Genomic DNA, 22,370 nt, shown 5'->3' with positions numbered 1-22,370 from the left:
CCTCTACACCATCTCCATTCCTCTCCATATCTCTACACCACCAGGAACAATGAACATGATGACAAGATCACCAATGACTCTCAGCCTCTCCTGTGACACCACAGATTAGAAATCTCCATCTGAGGAGCCTCAACTTTAATACAATCTAGCTGTTATAGTAGATGGGGAGGGAGGTGGGAATGCAAGATCCAGTAAGGGAAAAGCAAGATCTTGTTCCCTGACAGGTGGATTAGCTTTCAAGTTAATGTACAGTTTTAATCCCTATAACCTTTTTCCCCAACAAAAACAGAGGCCATGAGGCATAGTGATGGCTTAAAAGTCAAACCACATAGAGATGGTGACTCTGACTCCTCAGTCTGCCTCCAAAATGATACGAAGTTGCTCTGGTAAGTGCTGTAAGAATGACAGCACAATCGCAGGAACAATGGAGCAGAGAAGCAGAAGGTGCCTACACAGTTTTACCTAATGGTACTGTTTGTTAGGATGGAGCTGATATGGCTGTGCTGCCAGTCAGCAACAATTAGCATAAGTGGCCCTGGAAAAAGGAAGGATTTACAAGGCATCACTTACGGGTGAAGGGAAGCCACCATCTGCTACTGGGCACCAGAGTGTCACTGCACTGGAAGGGGAAAAGCAGTGGGTTGGAGGAGATCCAGGGGCCTCTCTGCCCACATTAAAAATGAGTAGCTGCTCTGCCTGCCAGCATCACAGTGTCAACACATTCTGTGTGTGTCTCTCTCTGTCTCACACCCAAAGAAGTAGAAACAATTGACGTAGGAGCCCAGAGGAAGAGAGAACTGTACAGACTCATTCTCCTGAAGCAGAGGAGCCTACGGGTTTTTTTGTTTGTTTTTAAAGCCCATGCCTCCCTCTATCCTTAAGGCCTTCATACCTCATCTCCCTCTGCCCTGAAGGGAGAGCCTCTGCCTCCCTTTGCCTGCCTGCCTTCTCTGTATCTCTAGGTCTTGGCTGCTCACAGCCTTGAAGCTGCCCTGTGTGGGAAGGAAGAGGAGCAGGGGGGAGGAAAGGACAGGGCAGCACCTTTGGGCCAGAAAGGGCTCCCACAGTTAGAAGCCCCAACTATAAACGTACCAAACGGAGAGGGGCCTCGACACAGCAGAGTCGAGTCAGATAATGCAGATGTGTCCCAATGGTTGGCACTCAGGATTCCAGATGCTACTAGAAATAGGTCATCTTGTCTATATCCCTACCAGCACTTCTGCTTTCTGGCCATGATGAAATAAGATCTATGTTTGTCTCCTTAAGGTTTAGGGTCTTAGGTGGCATTGAATGGGGGGAGGAGAAGGAGAAGGAAGAATAAAGAAAAACTTCACAATGAGTGACAAGCGTTAAGTGACACCCCCGGCAGATGTAGTTTATAATCTTTACTTAATCACACAACATCAAGAATTGGTTAGTTCCAAAGGAGCGCACCAGTTCATCACCTGGGCCCCTCCTCCCCCCACCCCCTGACATGCTCCACAACGCAGTACAACCACATGGTGTGTTCAGCTAGAATCGAAAGTTTAAATGATACCTGTCCAATAACTGCCCTTGCTTCTCTGTGCTGTCGGGCAAGAAAAAAAAAAAAGAAGAAAACAAGAAGCAACACAATCCAAACACTTGGCACACCAGCGGGTGCCTGTGTTCCCAGGGCATTTTCAGTGGAATTTCTGCTGAGCCCGGGCCCCCACCGCAGCAGTGAGGAAGGAGGTGGCAGGACAGGTTTGGACATCTGCACTGGAGTAGAAAGAAACCAAACACAAGCTGGGCCACAGGTAGATTCTGGCACACTTTTAGATAAGGTTAAAAACGTCATGGTGTGCACAGGAAGCGGGCAAAGGAGTTCCGAGGGAGGTAATACCCGGAGGCAGAACGAACCATCCGGTCTACTCTTGGGCAGGAGCTCTGAAGGACACAGGAGCTAGGGGGCCTCGAGGAAGGTGTTGGTTCGGAAGATGGAGGAGACAATCTTGCCAGTGGCGTTGATAGTGCCTTCACTGTCTGAGCTGGACTCAGAGTCACTGCTCCCGGAGTAGGCGCCCAAGCCTGGGAGGATGCCGATGCAGACTGCAGCGGACGGGCAGTGGATGGAAGGGGCACTCAGGGATGTGCTGCCAAGAGACACGCAGGACGGGGCTTCTGCAAGACAGGAGGAAGGGCTGTGATTTCACCACCTTTCCCAGAGCTGGCAGCGTACTTTCCATGCACCAGGCACTTCACGCACTTCACCCGGCGCTTTACAGTGAAGGCCTGACCACTGTATGAAGGCAACACTACTGGCATCCACATCAGGTGGCTCCATGCCTTTTTACCATTGCAAAAACTGAAGCCATGCTCAGAGAACATTTTAAGATGGTGCAGAATGTGACCAAGTGGCTAGGGTTCTTTCTGTCCTGGGAAACCCAGAGCCACTGCAGTACCTCAGGGATGGGAAACGCCTCAATCTAGGGAATGTGGGGACTTGATGGTGAAAGGAAAAATTAAGGCCCCTACTCCACCTTTCTCATTGCCTCCAAATGTTTCCAGCCTCAATCACTACGACAACCTGATGTGTAGGTAACCTCCATTTTACTGTGGAGGGAAGCCAAATGACTAGGCCAAGGTTAAAGGCCAGTTAGAGTAAAAAATGTTAAACCAAATAGGAATCAAAAAAATTGGGACACCTAGGGGATCCATGGGTGGCTCGGCAGTTTAGCGCCTGCCTTCAGCCCAGGGTGTGATCCTGGAGTCCCGGGATCAAGTCCCGCATCGGGCTCCCTGCAGGGAGCCTGCTTCTCCCTCTGTTCTGTCTCTGCCTCTGTCTCTCTCTTTCTGTCTCTCATAAATAAATAAAATCTCAAAAAAAAAAATTCAGCATTTGAAAAAAGCATAAACTTGGGAGAATAAACAATCTATAAGGAGGTAACGTATGGAGAATATGCATCTTCATATGTCGCTGAGGAAATGCAGGGCAGTTTGGCCACGTCCTTCAAACTTAAATAGGGTACAAATGAGAACACTCCCTGTAGCACTGTTGATAGCAGCAACCAAAAGGTTAAGAGGGGATCTATTCAACCATAAAGAAGAGTAAAGCCTCTGTTTTCTGGTATGGAATGATCTCCAAGATACTATGCTCCATGAAAGAGGCAAGGGTATGTGTAAGCTACGGTCTGTGGGGAGGGGACATACCCAAAGACACGCATGATAACAACTGAGTCAATATATACAATTGCCTTGGGGAGGTCAGTTGAGTGGCTGGGGAACAGAGGAGACTTAACTTTTTACTCCATTTCTTTTTTCTGTTTTGAATTTCCTGTTGTGTGCATATACTACCTCAGATACTTTTTTAGAAAAGTAAAGCAAAAGTTCAAAGAGCATCATCATCTACTTAGAGAGGAATAGTGTCACATTCTCTAACCCCAAGGGTGTCCCTGTGTTACAGCCAGGAAGGCTATAAAAGAATGGACAGTCTAATGATGAGGACTGCTTGTCTTATTCTCTAACTGTAAGCCTCTTGAGGGCAAGGGCTCTTTTTTCACCTCTCTGTCCCCTGGGCATTCAGCATGAGGCCTCCCACAGAGCAGATCAGTATTCACGATGTGTTAAAGACATTTTACCAAATTTCATTACAAATAGCTAAATTTAGGGGTGGTAGTGGTGAAAACTAAGGACAAAACATCAAACCGTATACCATTCATTACTTGAACATTCATTGATTATTTTCACAAATATAGTGACACTTTCAGTATTCTATTAGAAATATTTGGTTGTTAAAAAAAAAAAAAAAAAAAAGCCTGGTATAAGGATATGAATCAGTCACTCAGAAAAGTAATTTATGTGAAGCTGTTCAATGAGATGTCATTTTATTAAGTATTTCAAGGACCCTCCCGAACAATCTAGATTCCAGCTCAGGTCATGATCAGGTCATGAGATCAAGCCCTGCATTGGGCTCTACGTTCAGCAGGAAGTCTACCTGAGAGTCTCTCTCCTCTGCCTCTCCCCCCCTTAAATGAATAAATAAATCTTAAAAAAAAAAAAAAAGAAACAAAACCAAAGAATCTGGACCACGGTGGCATCAGCAGAGTTTAAGCCAAAAGACCAAATCTCCCAATAATCTAGGTTTCAAGAAAGAAAAGAGACTGCAATTCTGACAAATTTCATTCCAAAAATAGTTACACTGTCCAAAGAGAACAAAATGGTGCCCTCTGATCTCACCCATTTGGTGAAGTTTCCTGCCAACTTCTGCATTTGCAAGACCACGCTGTCATACCAAATTAATACCGAAAATTACTAATAGAAAATGTTCTTGGGATTCAAACAGATGCGTGACTTGAGAGTCAATGGGACCAACTGTGCATTCATTCACTGGCTCTGCTTGGAGCTTAAGTCTGAGCTTCCAGTGGGGGAAGTCTGAATCTCTACTAGGGTCACAGAAGTATCTTCTGGGAGGACTAAAGGGGCAAAGCTTTCTACTGCCAAGGACAAGACTCTCAAGCAAGCTTTCAGGAGATATTCTTCCTGTGGGGCCTTAGCTTCCAGCAAAAGAGGATATTTCATGTCCAGCTGTAAGAATGCTACTGTGAGAATGGAAGGGGATGACAAAGATTTTAAAAGGTGGCTCTGAAACATGGTGTCTGCCTGAGATAGTTTAAAAAAAAAAACCACACAAGTTTTCCTTTCTACTGACTGATGCGAATAATTCCTACAAGGAACTGAGTACCAGATACAGGGCTACTGGCTAACTAGTTGAAGTACATTTAAGATTTCTATAAAGTTTTATATACGTATGTGTACACAAACACAATATACACTTAATCCTACTTAAGCAGCCAGTTTAAAAGTTTTCTATACATTAAAAAGACATCAGTGAAATGGAGCTCCTATAAGAATATAAACTGGGATAACTTCTTTTCAGGGTAATTTTGCAATATTTATCCTTTTTTTTTTTAAGATTTTATTCATTTATTCACGAGAGACACAGAGAGAGAGGCAGACACATAGACAGAGGGAGAAGCAGGCTCCTTGCAAAGAGCCCGACCCCAGGATTACAACCCTAGCCAAAGGCAGATGCTCAACCGCTGAGCCACCCAGGAGTCCCAGTGGCTTTTTTTTTTTTTTTATAGATTTTATTTATTCATGAGAGAGAGAGAGAAACAGAGAGAGACAGAGACACAGGTAGAGAGAGAAGCAGGCTCCATGCAGGAAGCCTGATGTGGGACTCAATCCCGGGCCACCCAGGTGTCCCACGGCAATATTTATCTAAATTACAAATATATATCCTCTCTGCCCTAGTAATTCTTTTAAGTATTTAACTTAATATATCATGAAAGTGACAAATGATGCACATACAAAGTTAAATACCATAACAGAGAAAAAATGGAAACAATCTAAATATTCATCATAAAAAATAGGATAGGGGTACCTGGTGGTTCAGTTAAGCATTCAACTCCTAATTCTGGCTCAGGACATGATCTCAGGGTCATGATATCGATCCCTGCATTGGGCTCTAGGCTTAATGAGGAGTCTGCTTGAGATTCTTTCTCTCCCCCTCTACCCCTACCCCTACCCTAACTTGCATGAGAGCTCTTTCTCATAATCTCTTTCTCTAAAATAAATAAATTTTTTAAAAAAATAGAACATAAGGAAACCTTGGTGGCTCAGTGGTTGAGCAACTGTCTTTGGCTCAGGTTGTGATCCTGGAGTCCTAGAATTGAGTTCCACATCAGGCTCCCTGCAGGGAGCTGGCTTCTCTTTCAGCCTATGTCTCTGCCTCTCTCTCTCTGTGTCTCTCATGAAAAAAATCAATAAAATCTTTAAAAATATATAAAATAAAAAGGAAGAACTTCTTATAGGTCAAATGAGACATGATAGCCCATTGTAAAGATGCCATATGATAGCAATATTCCCAGATTGATCACCAGATTCAAATAATCCCCATCAAAATCCCAACTGCCTTTTTTATTGAAAGTGACAAGTTGATCCCAAAATTCATATGGAAATGCAAGAGACCTCGAATAACCAAAATGACCCTGAAAGAGAACAAAGTTGGGAGGACTCATACTTCCCAATTTCAGAACTTGCTACAAGACTATAGCAATCAAGAAGACTGTGTCGTAAGGGCATAAGGACAGAAAACATAGATCAACGGAAGAGAAAAGAGAAGTCTAGCTTAAATAAACCCTTTGGGCACCTGGGTGGCTTCAGTTGGTTAAGCGTTTGGCTTCTGCTCAGGTCATGATCTCAGGATTCTGGGATTGAACCCCACATCAGGCTCTCTGTTCAGCAGGGAGTCTGCTTCTCCCTCTCCCTCTAACCCTCCTCCCCAAGTGTACTCTCACTCTCTGTCTCAAATAAATGAATAAAATATTTAAATTATTAAATTTAAATAATTTAAATTATTAAATTATTTAAATTTAATAAGCAAACCCATACATGTTGGTCAACTGATTTTCAGCAAAAGTGCCATGAAAGTTCAGTTTTGAAAAAATAGTCTTTTCAACAAATGTTGCTGGGTCAACTGGATATACATACAGAATGAAAAGAATCCCTACTTCAAATCATACACAAAAAATAACTCAAAAAGGATCACAGGGCACCTGGGTGGCTCAGTGGTTGAGCATCTGCCTTTGGCTCACGTCATGATGCCAGGGTCCTGGGATCAAGTCTCACATCAGGCTCCCCATAGAGAGCCTGCTTCTCCCTCTGCACATATCTCTGCCTCTGTGTCTCTCATGAATACATAAACAATTTTTTTAAAAAATGGATCAGGGCAGCCCCGGTGGCTCAGCAGTTTAGTTGCCGCCTTTAGCTCAGGGTGTGATCCTGGAGACCCAGGATCGAGTCCCATGTCAGGCTCCCTGAATGGAGCCTGTTTCTCCCTCTGCCTATGTCTCTGCCTCTCTCTCTCTCTTTCTCTCTCTCTCTCATGAATAAATAAATAAAATCTTTAAAAAGAAAGAAAAGGATGAAAGACCAAAATGTAAGAGCTAAAACCATAAAACTAAGAAAACATGTAAGTTTTCATGACCATGGATTAGGCAATGGTTTCTTAGATAGGACACCTAAAGCACAAGCAAAACAAAGAAAAAATAAATTAGATGTCCTCAAAATTTAAATTTTTTGTGCTCCAAAGGACTCTATCAAGAAAATGAAAATACAACCAGCAGTATTTGTAACACTGACAACTCAACAATAAAAAGACAAGTAACCCAACTTAAAAATAGGCTCAGGATTTGAGTAAATATTTCTCCAAAGAAGATATACAAATGACCAATAAGTACATGGTGCTCTCATCATTAGTCATTAGGGAAATGAGATAACATTTCATACTCACAAAGATGAACAGAATAAAAAAAGATAATACCAACTGTTGATAAGGATTTAAAGAAACTGGAACCTTCATATACTGCTAATAGAATGTAGAAATGGTGTAGCTGCTTGGAAAAACAATTTGACAGTTCCTCAAAAAGTCAACCATACAAACACAGTTACCATATGACCTAGAAATTCCATTCCTAGGTATTTACCTAAGAGAACTGAAAATAGTTGTTCACATAAAAACTTATACATGAATGTTCATAGCAGCATCATTCAGAATAGCAAAAAACAACCATTTGAACAACCCAAATGCCCATCAACTGATTACTGGACAAAACAAAATGCAGCATACCACACAATGGAATAGTAATCAGCTGTAAAAAGTGTGGATGCATACTACAACATGGATATTTTCACTATCATTGTAAAGTGAAAAGAAGCTAGAAACAAAATGCCACATACTGCATGATTTCATTTATATGAAATGTCCAGAAAAGACAAATCCATAGAGAAAAGTAGGTAAGTGGTTGCCAGTAGCTAGGAAGAGGGAAGAATGGGCAGTCACTGTTAAGGGACATGGGGCCTCTTTCTGGGGTGATAAAAACGTTTTGGAATTAAATAGTGGTGATGAATACACATTCCTGTGAACATACTAAAAACCACTGTATTGTGTCCTTTAAAAACAATGAATTTTTATGGTATGTGAATTATATATCAATATTTTTGTAAAAGCCATATAGGCCAAATACAATGTATGTCTGATCCTTGCTTGGATTCTGATTTTTTTTTAATTTTCAAGAAAAAAAAATATGAGAAAATTGGGGAAAAAGAATACTAATTTGCTATCCAATAATATTTAGAAATTACTGTAATTATTTTAGGTGTGATGTTATTGTAATCATGTTAAAAAAAACAAAGAACCCTTATTTTTAGGGATACATATAGAAGAATTACTGACAAAACAATATAACGTCTGGTATTTGCCTCAAAACACTACAGCTGAATAGACATAAATAAGACTGGATAGGTGTTAAAAATTATTGAAGCTACATGATGGGGTTCATTATCCTATCTCAACCTCCAGCTATGTTTTAAGCTACCTATAATAAAAACATTTCTTAATTTTAAAAGAATATAATTGCTTATACATACATACAATAACTCTGGATATATACCTAAGAAATGTATAATACTGTTTCCCTCTGGAAAGGAGAATTGGATGGAAGAGGATATATATGTAGAAGGGGGACTCTTCACTCAATGTTCTTTTTAAAAGTAAATTCTAGGGGGTGCCTGCATGGCTCACTTGGTTAAGCCTTTGACTCCTGATTTCAGCTCACGTTCAGCTCCACACTCTACAATGGGCTCCACACCCAGCCTGTCTCTCTGCTTCTCTTTTTAATATTGTCTCTCTCCCTTTCCCCTTCTCACCCCATCTCCCTCTCTTAAAAAAATAAACTCTAAGAGCAAAAAGTTATTAGCAATAGCTACCATTACCGATGCTCAGCAGATATATTATTTTTCATTTTTAAAAGTTTTTATTTAGGGCAGCCCGGGTGGCTCAGCGGTTTAGCGCCTGCCTGCAGCCCAGGGCGTGATCCTGGAGACCCGGGATCCAGTCCCGCATTGGGATCCCTGCATGGAGCCTGCTTCTCCCTCTGTGTCTCTGCCTCTTTTTCTTTCTGTGTCTCTCATGAATAAATAAAATCTTAAAAAAAAAAAAAAAAAGTTTTTATTTAAATTCCAGTTAGTTGCCAGATACATTATTTTAAAATATCCACTGTTTTTTGAGAGAGAAATAAATGTAAGCCCTCTTTTATAGATGACCCATTGAGTTTAGCACAGAGTCTCAATCCCACAGAGTCAGGGATAGAACTAAAAACACTCTTGAATTTCTCATCCCTGAATCAGCCCTCAGAACACTCACTTTTCACTTAAAACTTTGTGCCACTTAACACAGTGCCAGATTTTTTTTTTAAAGATTTTATTTATTTATTCATGAGAGACACAGAGAGAGAGAGAGAGAGAGGCAGAGACACAGGAAGAGGGAGAAGCAGGCTCCATGCAGGGAGCCTGATGTGGGATTCGATCCCAGGTCTCCAGGATCACACCCTGAGCCAAAGGCAGGCGCCAAACCACTGAGCCACCCAGGGATCCCCACAGTGCCAGATTTGATTGCATACAAGTATTCACCAAAGAAAGTGTACTTCTGGAGACTATATTAGGCTTCTAGCCTCAATCCAATCCAACCATCAGCAAGAGCCAGGCATTCTACCTCTCACTGGTTGCCATCCAGGTGAAATCAAGAAACTTGACATTTGGGGGAGACAGAAAAAAACATTTTGTGAGCAGGGCTTTGGCTTTGTAAGTACTTCTGGGAGATCACAATTGTCATTTATCAAATTCCACTGGTTTCTACCATACTGGTTGGTAAGGCAGCTGACATACTGTTGGTTATAAGTCCTGCCTGGTAGAAAAAGGCTTGCTTAGAGATCCATGCATTCCTTCATAGATACAATGCAGTCCAGCCCTGTACTATGGTTCATGTGTATTATGAATAGTGAAATGGAAGCTGCCACCTACCTTGACTCTTGTCATCTGGGCCAGGGTCCGATTTCAGTCTTTTCACACTGTTGCCACTCTCTGAACTGTTAACAAAAAATATGGTAATTTGAGCTACTTCCAATCTCAGGGATTAAAACTTTGGGAATCAGGAGCTCCAATAACCATTCATATGGGTCTTAGGTAGCCTCAGAGAACTGGGGTAGTCTGAAATAAAAAGTCTTCATTTCAGGTTCTTGATCTCCTTTCAGTTATATTATTCTTATAAAGACAACTTAAACCCCTGGCCAATTCAAGGAGTGAAGCATTCTATCTTCAAGCAACACCTAAACTTCAGATTCTTTGTTGTCCTTAACATTCATCTTAGTTAGGATCACAGATAGATTTCAGGAATATACAGACACATTCATACATGACAAAAATTTAGTTAAGTTCTTAAACATGAACTCCTCCTCTTAGTGACATGCTGGAAATTCTGAAAGTTGGGGATCCCTGGATGGCTTAGCGGCTTGGAGCCTGCCTTCGGCCCAGGGCATGATTCTGGAGTCCCAGGATCAAGTCTCACGTCAGGTTCCCTGCATGGAGCCTGCTTCTCCCTCTGCCTGGGTCTTTGCCTTCTGCCTCTCTCTCTCTGTGTCTCTCTCATGAATAAATAAATAAAATCTTAAAAAAAAAAAAAAAAAGTAATTCTGAAAGTCACTCAAAAGACCTTCACTGAAAGACTAAGAATGTACTTCCCTTGCTGTGTAGCTTAGAAAAGGCATAATAATAATACCTCCAGATCCACCATTACTGCTAATATTTAGGGTAGTCAAGAAAAACATAAAAAGGGATCCCTGGTGGCTCAGCGGTTTAGCGCCTGCCTTCAGCCCAGGGTGTGATTCTGGAGTCCTGGAGTCCAGGGATCGAGTTCCACATTGGGCTCCCTGCAGGGAGCCTACTTCTCCCTCTGCCTGTGTCTCTGCCTCTCTCTCTCATTCTCTCTCTCTCTCTGATAAATAAATAAATAATATCTTTAAAAAAAAGAAGAAGATACTTCAACAAAGAAAAAACTTTTCTCAGAAGGCCATAATCACAAAAGGGTTAGTGAACAAAGAAACAAGCAAATAAAATCTAATTTGTGTATTAAACATGACCATACTAAAGTCCTGGGCCATAGTAGCATGTAAGGAAGAGGTGATTATAGCTAAAAGTTCTAAGGTCCATGTATAATTTTGTATGGAAGTAAGAAGCCTATTTAACTTTAGGTTTTCCTAAGTAACTTCTGGCAAGTTGCAAGGTTAGCCACCAAAAACAGAATATATAAATCCAAACTAGTAGAAGGAAAATAACTGAACAAAAGATTATAATATTTTAATTTTTAAAAAATACAAAGAAAAAAAATTTTTAATTTAAAATCAATTTGCTAACATAGAGTATAACACCAAGTGCTCGTCAAGAAAAAATATTTTTAGGGATCCCTGGGTGGCACAGCGGTTTGGCGCCTGCCTTTGGCCCGGGGCGCGATCCTGGAGAACCGGGATCGAATCCCACATCAGGCTCCCGGTGCATGGAGCCTGCTTCTCCCTCTGCCTATGTCTCTGCCCCTCTCTCTCACTGTGTGACTATCATAAATAAATAAATAAAAATTAAAAAAATTTTTTAAAAAGACAAATAACATTAAGATAACAGAAACTATATCAAAAATCCTTTAAAAAAATCTAAGCCTACCTATAAAAAGAGATTAACATCCTAAATTTTAAATCAACTATTTAAGGGTGACAGGGTGACAGGCACTGAGGCGGGCACTTGACGGGATGAGCACTGGGTGTTATACTATATGTTGGCAAATTGAACTTAAAAAAAAAAAAAATATATATATATATATATATATATATATATATATATATATATATATATATAAAATAACAGAAGTAAAACAAAAACAAACAACTTAAGACCCAGGAAGACTGAAAGGAAAAGAAAAGCAGAAGAGTTACTGAGGCAAATACTAACCAAAAAACGCTGAGCTACCTACAGAGTAGACTTTAAGACCAAGAATAGTGGCTCAGTGGTTAAGTGTCTGCCTTTGGCTCAGGTTCTGATCCCAGGGTTCTGGGATTGTGTTCTGCATCAGGCTCCCTGCAGGGAGACTGCTTTACCCTCTGCCTGTGTCTCTGCCTCTCTGTCTCTCATGAATAAATAAAAAAAAATCTAAAAAAAAAAAAAAAAAGACCAAAAAATATTACAGGACCTAAAGTAGATTAGTTTATAATGAAAAAAAGTTTAATTCACTATGAAGATATCACAATTCTAAACAGGTATGCTTCTAATTAAAGAGCTTCAAATATATATTCAACAGAATTCTTAAGAAAATTCAAGAAAACATCACTATAATGAGAGATTTCAAAATACTCCAGTACTGACAGAGCATGCAGACAAGTATGTAGAGACACAGAAGATTTAAACAATACAATTAAAAGCTTGTTTGGTTGTACCTACATAGAACTCAGAACAATTACAAAACATGGATTCTCCTCAAGCTCACTTGGACCATTCACAAAAAAATAACCTCAGGAATAAGTCATAAAGGGAATCTAAAGGAATTTCAAAATTAGTACATATAAACCACAATGTAATTAAAGTAGAATTCAACAACAAAAGACAAATATATCACAGACTCTTAAGACACAGCTAATTATAAAGCATTAAAATGTGGGGGGAGAAGGGGCCAAAACCTTAGAACCTATGAGATACAGTTAAATTACCTCAGTATGTTTGGAAACTTTAAAAAATGTTTCTAATTTATGAGCCAAAGAAGAAATCCTAATGGATATTTAAAAATATTTAGTTGGATGGGACACCTGGGTGGCTCAGCAGTTGAGTGCCTGCCTTTGGCCCAAGACGCAATCCAGGGGTCCTGGGATCAAGTCCCATATCGGGCTTCCTGCATGGAGCCTGCTTTGTTCTCTGTCCCTTGTGGATAAATAAAATCTTTAAAAAAAAAAATTTAGTTGGCTATACAAAATTGTGTACAGTAAAAGCTGAGGAAGACTTAAGTTTTAGGTGCCTATAATTGAAAAGCTGAAAATTAACTAGGTATCTGACACTCATTTATAACAGAAATCGTAAAAGAATAAACTTGAGGGAAGTAAAGAATATCCCAAGGAAAGAAGATGGGAGAAATTAAGAAACTAGCCAAAATAAGGATAAAAGAATAATCCATCAATATTTGGGATGAAAAAGGAGATAATTATAGATACAAGAGCAATAAGAAAAATAAAAAAATACTAATGTTAGTGAATGCATTTGAAACAAGACAAAAATGGACAAATTCCCAGAAAATATAACTAAATAAAACTGACTCAAAAAAACATGGAGAAACTTAAACAGACCTATAATCACAAATTTTAAGAAGCAGGGATCAAAATGCTTATATAAAGAGTTCTACCAAATTTTCACAAAATAGAACATTACCATCTTACACAAATTCCTCCAGAGAACAGAAAAAGAACGCTTCCTAAATCCTTCTACAAAGCTACTTTTAACCTTCATATCAAAATCAGAAAAAAGCGGGGGGTTGGCGGGGGGAGGAACAGACAAGTCTTACTTACGAACATAGATGTAACAATCTATACAAAATATTAGCAAACCAAATCTAGTAGAGTTAAAAATAATTATACTATAGCACAGCATAGGGAATATAATGAAAAGACTGTAATAACATTTGGTAACTACACTTATAGTAAGCACTGAGCAATGCAGAGAATTGTTGAATCATGCTGTAAATCTGAAACTAATAACGCTGTATGTTAATTATACTTCAATTTAAAAAATATTTTTAAGTAACCCCAGCTTGGTAGTGAGGTATGATAACAGGAATATAACATTAGAAAAATCCTTAAACTTAATTTTTCACCATAACAGAGTAAAAAAAAAAAATTTTTTTTATCAATTCAAAGGAAGAAAAAAGTTGACAAAATTAAGCCATTTGTGGCTACAAAAAAACTCTTCTCAAACTAAGGCCATAACTTCCTTAAAGTTATGGCCTTAAAAGATATCTGAAAAAACAAAAACAAGAATGATGAAAAGTTATAAATGTTCTGTCTAAAACAAGGACGTACATAGTAATTGTTCCTAACATTTTACTGGTGATCATTGCTGGTGCAGTAAGATAAGAAACAAAAGAAAAGGTGTAAGAGAATAAAACTGTCATTATTCACAGATAGTGACTCTATATAGAAATTTCAAAAGAAAAAAAAAAGAAATTTCAAAAGAATCCAACGATAAAAGTTAATAAGAGTATTTAAAGAATTATTGTTAAGGTTAATAAGAGCTGAGTAGCTAGATGTAACTACTCCAAAATCAATTGCACTTATACAAACCAGCAACAAAACGAATTTAAAACATCTAGGAATAAATCTAACAAAAGATATGCACAACCTTTTGAAAAAAAAAAAAAAACTATGACTTTATTGAATGACATTAAAGAAACAAATAAATGTAGATATATGCCATGTGTAGAAAAACTCACATCCATAAAGATCTGTTCTCTCCATAAATTTATCAAGCCATTTAGGAAGATTCCAAAAAACTTAACTTAATTTAGACTTAATCTAAATCTAAAATTTAAATTTATCTAAATCTAAAATTTATATGGAAGAACAAAGTGGCTAACAATAGACAAGACTTTCCTGAGAAAACTATAAGGGGACTTATCCTGCCAGATACCAAGATTTTTTATAAAGCTACAATAATTACACAGAGTGATACTGGTCTAACAGGTCCAAAGAACAGAAAACAAGGAACTTCCAAATAAACCCATATGTATCTGGAAACTCATTGTAAAACAGAGGTAACACTGAACGTCACTGGGGAAAGAGAGAAATATGGAGCAAATGTTGCTAGAAAATTAGCTTCTGGAGTCCTGGGTGGCTCAGTCAGTTAAGCATCCAACTCCTGATCTCAGTTCAGGTCTTGATACCAACATTGTAAGTTCAAGACCCATGCCCAGCATGGAGCCTACTTAAAAAAGAAAAGCAAGGGATCCCTGGGTGGCGCAGTGGTTTGGCGCCTGCCTTTGGCCCAGGGCGCGATTCTGGAGACCCGGGATCGAATCCCACGTCGGGCTCCCGGTGCATGGAGCCTGCTTCTCCCTCTGCCTGTGTCTCTGCCTCTCTCTCTCTCTCTCTGTGACTATCATAAATAAATAAAAATTTAAAAAAATAAAATAAAATAAAAAAGAAAAGCAAAGGGATGGACGCCTGGGTGGCTCAGCAGTTGAGTGTCTTCTCAGGGCATGATCCAGGAGTTCCGGGATGGAGTCCCACATTGGGCTCCCCACCTCTCTTGGCCTATGTCTCTGCCTCTCTCTCTCTATAAATAAATAACATCTTTAAAAATAATTTAAAAACATTTTTAAAAAGGAAAAAAAAAAATGACCACCTTAAAATCAAATATATTTGACTACCTTAAAATTAATTAATGAAAGTAAAAACAAAAGCTATAAACTGTGGGGGGCAAAAGTCAGGACCATATTTAAAAAAAACAAACATATGAACCCTCAAGAAAAATACAAATAACCCAGTAGAAAAATGGCAAAATATAGACCTTCCACATAACAGGACACATGAATGGCAAATCACCATATAAAATATGTCAACTACCTTTAAAAAAAAAAAAAAGATTTTATTTATTTATTCATGAGCAGCACAGAGGCAGAGACATAGGCAGAGGGAGAAGCAGACTCCTCATAGGGAGCCCAATGCGGAACTCAACCCTGGAACCCTGGGATCACACCCTGAGCCCAAGACAGACAGACTCTCAACCGCTGAGCCACCCAAGTGCCCTAGGACCTGGGTTTTAAATTTTAGTTCTAATTAATTTAAATTTAGATAGCCACAGGTGGCCAAGATAGCAGAGCTCTGGAGAAACATTTGCACATAGGTAACAAAGCATGCCCTAGACCTCTGGACATCATTTGTCACAGTTCAAATATGCATCTACAAGAGAATGGACACATTTTGGTATCTCATATAAGGCACCATTATAAAACAGGGAAAATGAACTTATTACAGCTATATATACATGAATACACAAAATTGTTTCAATAACAGGAACATTTTGACTAAAAAAACCAAATTCATATATTATATACAGAATGAAATCATTTTTATAAAGTTCAAAGCCAAGCAAGCTATTATACTGTTCATGGACACCTATATAGGTAGCCAAAACCAAACCAAACACCAACAACACCACTCCCTGCTCCCCGCCCCGCCACATACACACACCCCAAAACTACTAAAAGACATGCAGAAGAATGATAAAGCAGATTTGAGAGCATGGGGAGAGGATGGCAGGGCAGGGAGAGGGAGCACAGAGGTAGGCTGTCATGTTGATCATGCCCTAGGCACATGCCAGGTATCAGACTTTCTTTCACAAGTACCAGAATCATCCGTACAACTTGAAAAATTAGACTCCAAGACCTCACTTCAAACTTAATGAACCAGAATTAGTGAGAGGCCTAGAATCCACATTAACAAACTCCCAGGTGATTCTAATAAACTCAGGTCTGGGTAGACGAAGAACTCAAGCTCCAGGAGACTCATTTAGCATCTTGCCACACACACAAAAAAACAACAATAAATGATGATCTAATAAAAGGTGAGCTAAGGACTAAGGAAAGAGTTATAACATCCATTTTGCTAGCAGCTAGACGTTGCCGAGAACTGCCCATCTATAGAGCCCTTTCTTGCTGAAGTCCAGTAAAACTGACCCAGGACCAAATTCTAAGACACTGGGCCAGGTATGAAAGCTGCTGTGAAAACTTGAACAGAGGAGGCTGGATGGCTCAGTTAAGCGTCTGACTTGATTTCGGCTCAGGTCATATATCTCAGGGTTAAGAGATGGAGTCCACACTGGGCATGGAGCCTGCTTAACATTCTCTCTCTCTCTCTCTGCCTCTCCCTCTGCTCCGCCTCCACCCCCCCCCAAAAAAAACTTCAAAGGAATAATTCATGGCTCAGATAGCCCTTTTCAGGTTACTGCTACTCCTCCCCTCCACTGCTAAACCATGACGACATTTTAATCTGTAAGCAATGTTCTCCGGATCATCTGCAGCAGATGGATGGTGCGCCAAACCATAAGCGTGCATCAGTGCACTCCCCTGAAAACATGTGGCTGGTTGCCAATATGCCACATTGATTTTCCTAATAGATTGCACTCAAACTTAACATTATTTCGTCCATGGTATGGTTGGTCAAACTGAAATGACCAGATTTCATCACTTTGGTGACATCTGAGGATTTAGCGAGGAGCAAACCTAAAACAGAACTTCTCAAAACCTCTAGGCACTACTGCCACCACACATCAATCAGCAAGGAGCCCAGTCAGGTCTGTGCAGCTGTCATAGCTTCCATGGTCTTGTGGGCCACAGTGCTTTGCAGCAACTGTTCTCTCTGCCAGGGATGTTCTCTTCCCCCTTGTCTGTCAAAGCCCTAGTCATCTACCTGGTCAAGATCTCACTCTAATGCCTTCCCTATCTTCCCCAAGCTGAGCTCAGAGGCCCTCTCCAGGGAATTACGGGTTTCCTCCTCCCCGCTCCCATGACACCCTACCCAAATCCTTTCACACAACTTGCTACCTCGTTTGCCTAGAAAGAGATGCTCAAATATTGACCTCCACCTCTCCTATTACTTTGCGATCTGGGACAAAGGTTCTTAGCCAATCAAATTTGTACTTTATAGACTTGTGGGAAGAGTAAGATCATTCCTGGAAAGCACGTAACACAATGCCTGCTACATGACAGGTGCCCGATGAAGAGTAGTTAGTATTATGTTGAACGAAAAATCAAAGGACAGGGCTCAAAGGCTAGAGACACCAAATCTAGAAGGGGAGAGAGAGGTAGGACTACCAAAGAAACGTCACCAAGACTGATGCTTAGGCAACTGTTTGCTCAGGCTACCATTACCGGTGGCATTTTAGAGTACAGAGTCAGAGGGAGATCCAAATTGTGTGAGAGCTGGCTGACCTCTTATGTTTCACGGCTCCTGCCAACAGCTTTGCCTGGGAGAACTTGTTCTTGGTTTCTATGGGTTTCACAGCCACTTTCTTCTCCACCTCCTTCTTATTTTCTGGAGAAATTCCAACTTTGTTGAGATTACTGTGTTGTAGGTTAAGGGTCAGACTAGGTAAAAAGAAGAGCTAGCTATAGCAGGATAATGATAAATCAAGAGAAGACAGACATATATAATCCATTAGTACTTCAGCTCTGCCGAGTAACGTTTAGCTTATTTATATTAAAAACAATGCCCTCTTCTTTTTTCTGCCAGTCATATCCCAGCTGACTTGAAGAGAAATGAAGGTAACCACAGAGGAAGAAGGCAAATCAAGCCAAATATAATACAGAGAAGCAAACTTTATTCCTCTGATTCTCTGTGAAAATCTTGAATTATGGTCAGAAAACCTTCCCAAGGATAGGGCCACACCTTGCTGGAGAAAACAAAGATCTTAAGAAACAGAAATGCCATGGGAAAATGTGGCTTCTCTGAAAATATTTAAATATTTGCTTTTTTCACCCAAGAGTAAAATCAAGTTTTGCAGAATGTCCTATGATATATCAAGTATCAGTGGCATTCAATCTTGGACATCACAAAGACTAACTCCTCTGCTGGTATAAGATAACACCAGAAGCACAGTAAGGCTCATTATAAACCAGAGGCCATCCCCTGTCCCAAACCTATTGAAATGAGGACCTCCAGAGGCCTAGGAAACTGTTTTCAACATCATCTTCAAGGTGATTTTAATGAGAAAACCCAGTGCATATAGATCACAAGAACCAAAACACAAACAGGAGGCCTTGGTGGCACAGTCAGTTAAGCATCTGACTCTTGGTTTTAGCTCAGGTCAAGACCTTGGGGTCTCTAGATGGAGCCCCACACTGGGCTCCACGCCTGCTCTGCAAGGAGCCTGCTTGAGATTCTCCCTCCCTCTGCCCCTCCCACTCATGCTCTCTGTCTCTAAAATAAATAAATCTATCTCTAAAAAAATAAAAGCACAATCAGTTCACTTGTAAGATCACTTCTTGCAGACCTGACATCAACCTCTGGCTGTCAAAGTCTGTCACTTTCTTTTGTTCTCTCCACCAGCCCCTCCCCTTCCTCCATTTCACACTCTCACAACCCATTAGGCAACAGACAGAAGTGTTGGATGTGGTGCAATTCTTTATTCAAGAGGCAGCAGTGCCTTACTGGAAAAATAGTGACATCTAGTGACCAAGAAATCTAAGAAGCAGGTATTATCAGCCCAAAGGGCTGGGCAAGAGGGGTATATGGTCTTTGAACAATGGGGAAAACTGGGCACCAGAAATAAGGAGATTCTAATTCTGATCACTCTTCAGGCACTAAGTCTTGGTCATATAAACAGCAGTTACCTTAAATATTTGCAGTATTCAATGGGGATTATGCAAAATGCTCAGTACTATTACGAATTTCATCAATTTAATGGTTTCAGAGTCAACATGGAAACTGATAATATGTTAACATTACATGTTTGGTTTTCCAGGAAAAAAAAAATGAAAAGAATCAGGTTTCATCTTTCTAGTACTGAAAGCCAGAAACCACAAGCATGCTGATTTTTACCTGCAACTCCATCATTAAAGGATAAGTTCTTAGAATTCTTAATATTGACAAATATTTTTTCCCAGAAATGGAAAAAAAAGACGCATGTTTTTTATAATAGTAGGACACAAACAGAAACCAACACTTCATTTTTTATTCTTTTAAAGTGGAAAAAAAAGCCTCCAGCATTTTCTTTTTTGGGGAGGGGGGTAAAAAATTACTTTTGATCCACAGCCGAAATATAAACCACTTTTTCCCCCTTAGGTTCCTCTCCCCCTTTAAATGCTTTAAAAATGCAAACACATCTCAGAAATTTCAAGGAATTCATCAGATGAGACATTTTTTAAATTACATAGTTTTAACATATAATATTGCTAAATGCTGGTTTAATCTGAAGAAAACAAGAGTTCTATTGTTCATATGGGCACAAATCACAGCTTATCTGCCTTCACAAGTATCACATTATAAAATGTATCATATTATAATGATCAAGCAGAGCCAAGAATCAGCTCCTGATTTAGAGCTTCAATAAACAAATGTTTAATCCTTCAGTTCCTATCTCAATACGTCTCTGGCTACTTGCATGCCAGGATTAGTGCATTATGTATCATCGGGTTGGAAGGCTTGCTTTTCTTCAGGTTTTCTAGATGGCAGGAACTTACCAAGTTTCCAAGAAAAGCCAATACTCCTGGGGCCTCTCCAGTGTTGTACTGTAATGTTAGCAGGGCAGGAAAGTTTCTTTCGCCTTACTGCTGCCCTGTTCATTCTTTTCTTTGAACTGAAAACCACATTCATACCAAACCAACAGTACTCCCCAGAATGCTGCTTTGGGAGACACTCTACATCTTATTTGCTAGCCTGCCAAACTAAGCACATAAAACAAGACATAATCCTAGGGATCGGTGTAATTAACGTATTTCCTGGGAGGAAAAAGTCCGGTGCCTGACAATGCAATACATATATCTGCCCATCTCTACAAACAATAATGCACGCTGTTATTCTGGAGTCACCAGGGAGGGCAGTGGCGGAAGGGAGCTCCAGAAGAGTCAGCCTCAACCCTACAGTTGGGATTGAGGTGTGATTTTCCATCAATTCCAATCATAAATGCTATACCAGAATTCCACTAGGAAAACTGGGTCTGGAAGCCACATCTTTTGCTACCAGTTCAGAGCAGGTTTTGTAGCACCATGCTGCTCCCTTATCTCAACCGTTGTCAGTCACCTTAATTTAAACCAAATCCCTGGGGATCAGTCCAAATCTTCTCCTACACAGCTCTTTAAAGAAACTTACTGCATGCTCCCTGTAAAAACAAACAAAACCAACTGGCATATACATGCAGTCGCATCACCAATTGAGAGGAAAAGCTTGTTCAATCACATTAGTGAGGTTATTCAACATATAAGCCTGAAATACTTAAATAAGCCAGGAAAAAAGCTAGAGTGGCTGCATTAACCTCTCCTAGGAGTTTGTTCACATATATACTGAGAACCTACAATGTGAGGCACTAGGAAAATGAGTGGTGACCAAGTCCCTATTTTTATGCATCTTACCTTACATTCCAGCAGTAAAGAGGCAAAGAAACCAGTAAGCAAATTAAATTAAGATTTTCAGGAATGAAAGTTACTATTAAAAAGTGACATCATACATAGTGACATAGTTTGGTGAAATTTTAGATGAGATGCTTAGGGAAGGTCTCTATGAGGAAGGGAGATGTGGGCTATAAAACGCCAGCCTTATAAAAGCTGAAGGCAGAGCACTCCAGTCCAAAAAACAATACAGAGGCCTTGAAATGAAATCACAAAGCTCAGTATGAGAAGAACAAAAAGAAGGCCAGTAGGCTGGAGTATAGTAAACATGAAGGAGTTCAAGATGCAACAGGAAGGTGGGTTGGCCTATATCATGTAGGGCCTGTTAAGAATGTACACTTAAGTCTAAATGCCACAGGAAGCCACTAGTGTCTTAAATAGGAAAGTGACAGGATTCCAGGTATGTTTTCAAATGTTCCTTTTGACTCTTGTGGTAGACGCGAGCAGAAGCAGAGATCAATTGCATGGTCACAGTGGTCCCAAAAGACAGAGAAAGCTGAACTACACAGACCTGGAGAACATTCTTTTTGGAGGTAGTTTTTGGTTTGGACACCTGGGGGCAAGTTACCGAAATCAAAAAGAGCAGAAAAAGAAGACATTTGGGGGCAAGGGCAGTGTGATGAGTTGAGGGTAGGGATGTGGCACATAGAACTGAGAATTCCAACTCAGCCAAGTTCTAGGTAGGATTCAGACATGCAAGTGGAAGACAAAAAGGCAACACTGAGCTAAAGTGAAGTCATCTTTGCTGTCTTCTCTACCCTTCTGTGGTGACAGACCAGGCTACACCTCTAGGGAAGGTCTTTTTTTTTTTTTTTTTTTTTTTTAAATATTTTTTTAAATTTTATTTATTTATGATAGTCACATAGAGAGAGAGAGAGAGAGGCAGAGACACAGGCAGAGGGAGAAGCAGGCTCCATGCACCGGGAGCCCGACGTGGGATTCGATCCCGGGTCTCCAGGATCGCGCCCTGGGCCAAAGGCAGGCGCCAAACCGCTGCGCCACCCGGGGATCCCTAGGGAAGGTCTTAATAAGGACACAGGAGAGTTGCTAAACATTTCCTTTTAAAACTCAGAAGCCAATTTCTCCCCTGGATGAGTTTACTGCATTGCCCATCTGTTTTAGAGTCTAATCCCACGAGGCAAAAATACCCTGGTACTGACTATTAGGATTTAGGCCTTTAGTTAATCCTAAAGAATCTGGACTTTCAATTGCACATGCCATGTAACTGCACAAATCACTGCCGGTTTTTCAGGCATGGGAGTACCAATGTTGAAAGGGAACTCAAAGGTCACTAGGTAGGAAATCTTATTTTCTTTCTATTTGT

The 22,370-nt window shown here is 40.1% G+C and overlaps 1 protein-coding gene across 6 annotated transcripts in view; it reads right to left on the bottom strand.

The window, feature by feature from the left end:
• Window positions 1-1,370: 1,370 nt before the first annotated feature.
• The window catches only part of PSME3IP1 (proteasome activator subunit 3 interacting protein 1), a 35,240-nt gene continuing 14,240 nt past the window's right edge, over window positions 1,371-22,370 (bottom strand). For all 6 annotated transcript variants that reach the window (XM_072826993.1, XM_072826990.1, XM_072826989.1 and 3 more), the window contains 3 exons: window positions 17,873-18,006; window positions 9,883-9,947; window positions 1,371-2,142 (listed from right to left, as the gene is read on the bottom strand). In XM_072826993.1, the coding sequence (XP_072683094.1) occupies window positions 1,925-2,142; window positions 9,883-9,947; window positions 17,873-18,006 (417 nt within the window). In that variant the 3' untranslated portion in view covers window positions 1,371-1,924. The remainder of the gene's footprint in view (window positions 2,143-9,882; window positions 9,948-17,872; window positions 18,007-22,370) is intronic.

Source organism: Canis lupus, chromosome 5 (genome assembly GCF_048164855.1).
Source record: "Canis lupus baileyi chromosome 5, mCanLup2.hap1, whole genome shotgun sequence".
Classification (NCBI taxonomy): Eukaryota; Metazoa; Chordata; class Mammalia; order Carnivora; family Canidae; genus Canis; species Canis lupus.
Note: the sequence above shows the minus strand (reverse complement) of the source record. Positions and strands in the feature narration are given on the sequence as shown.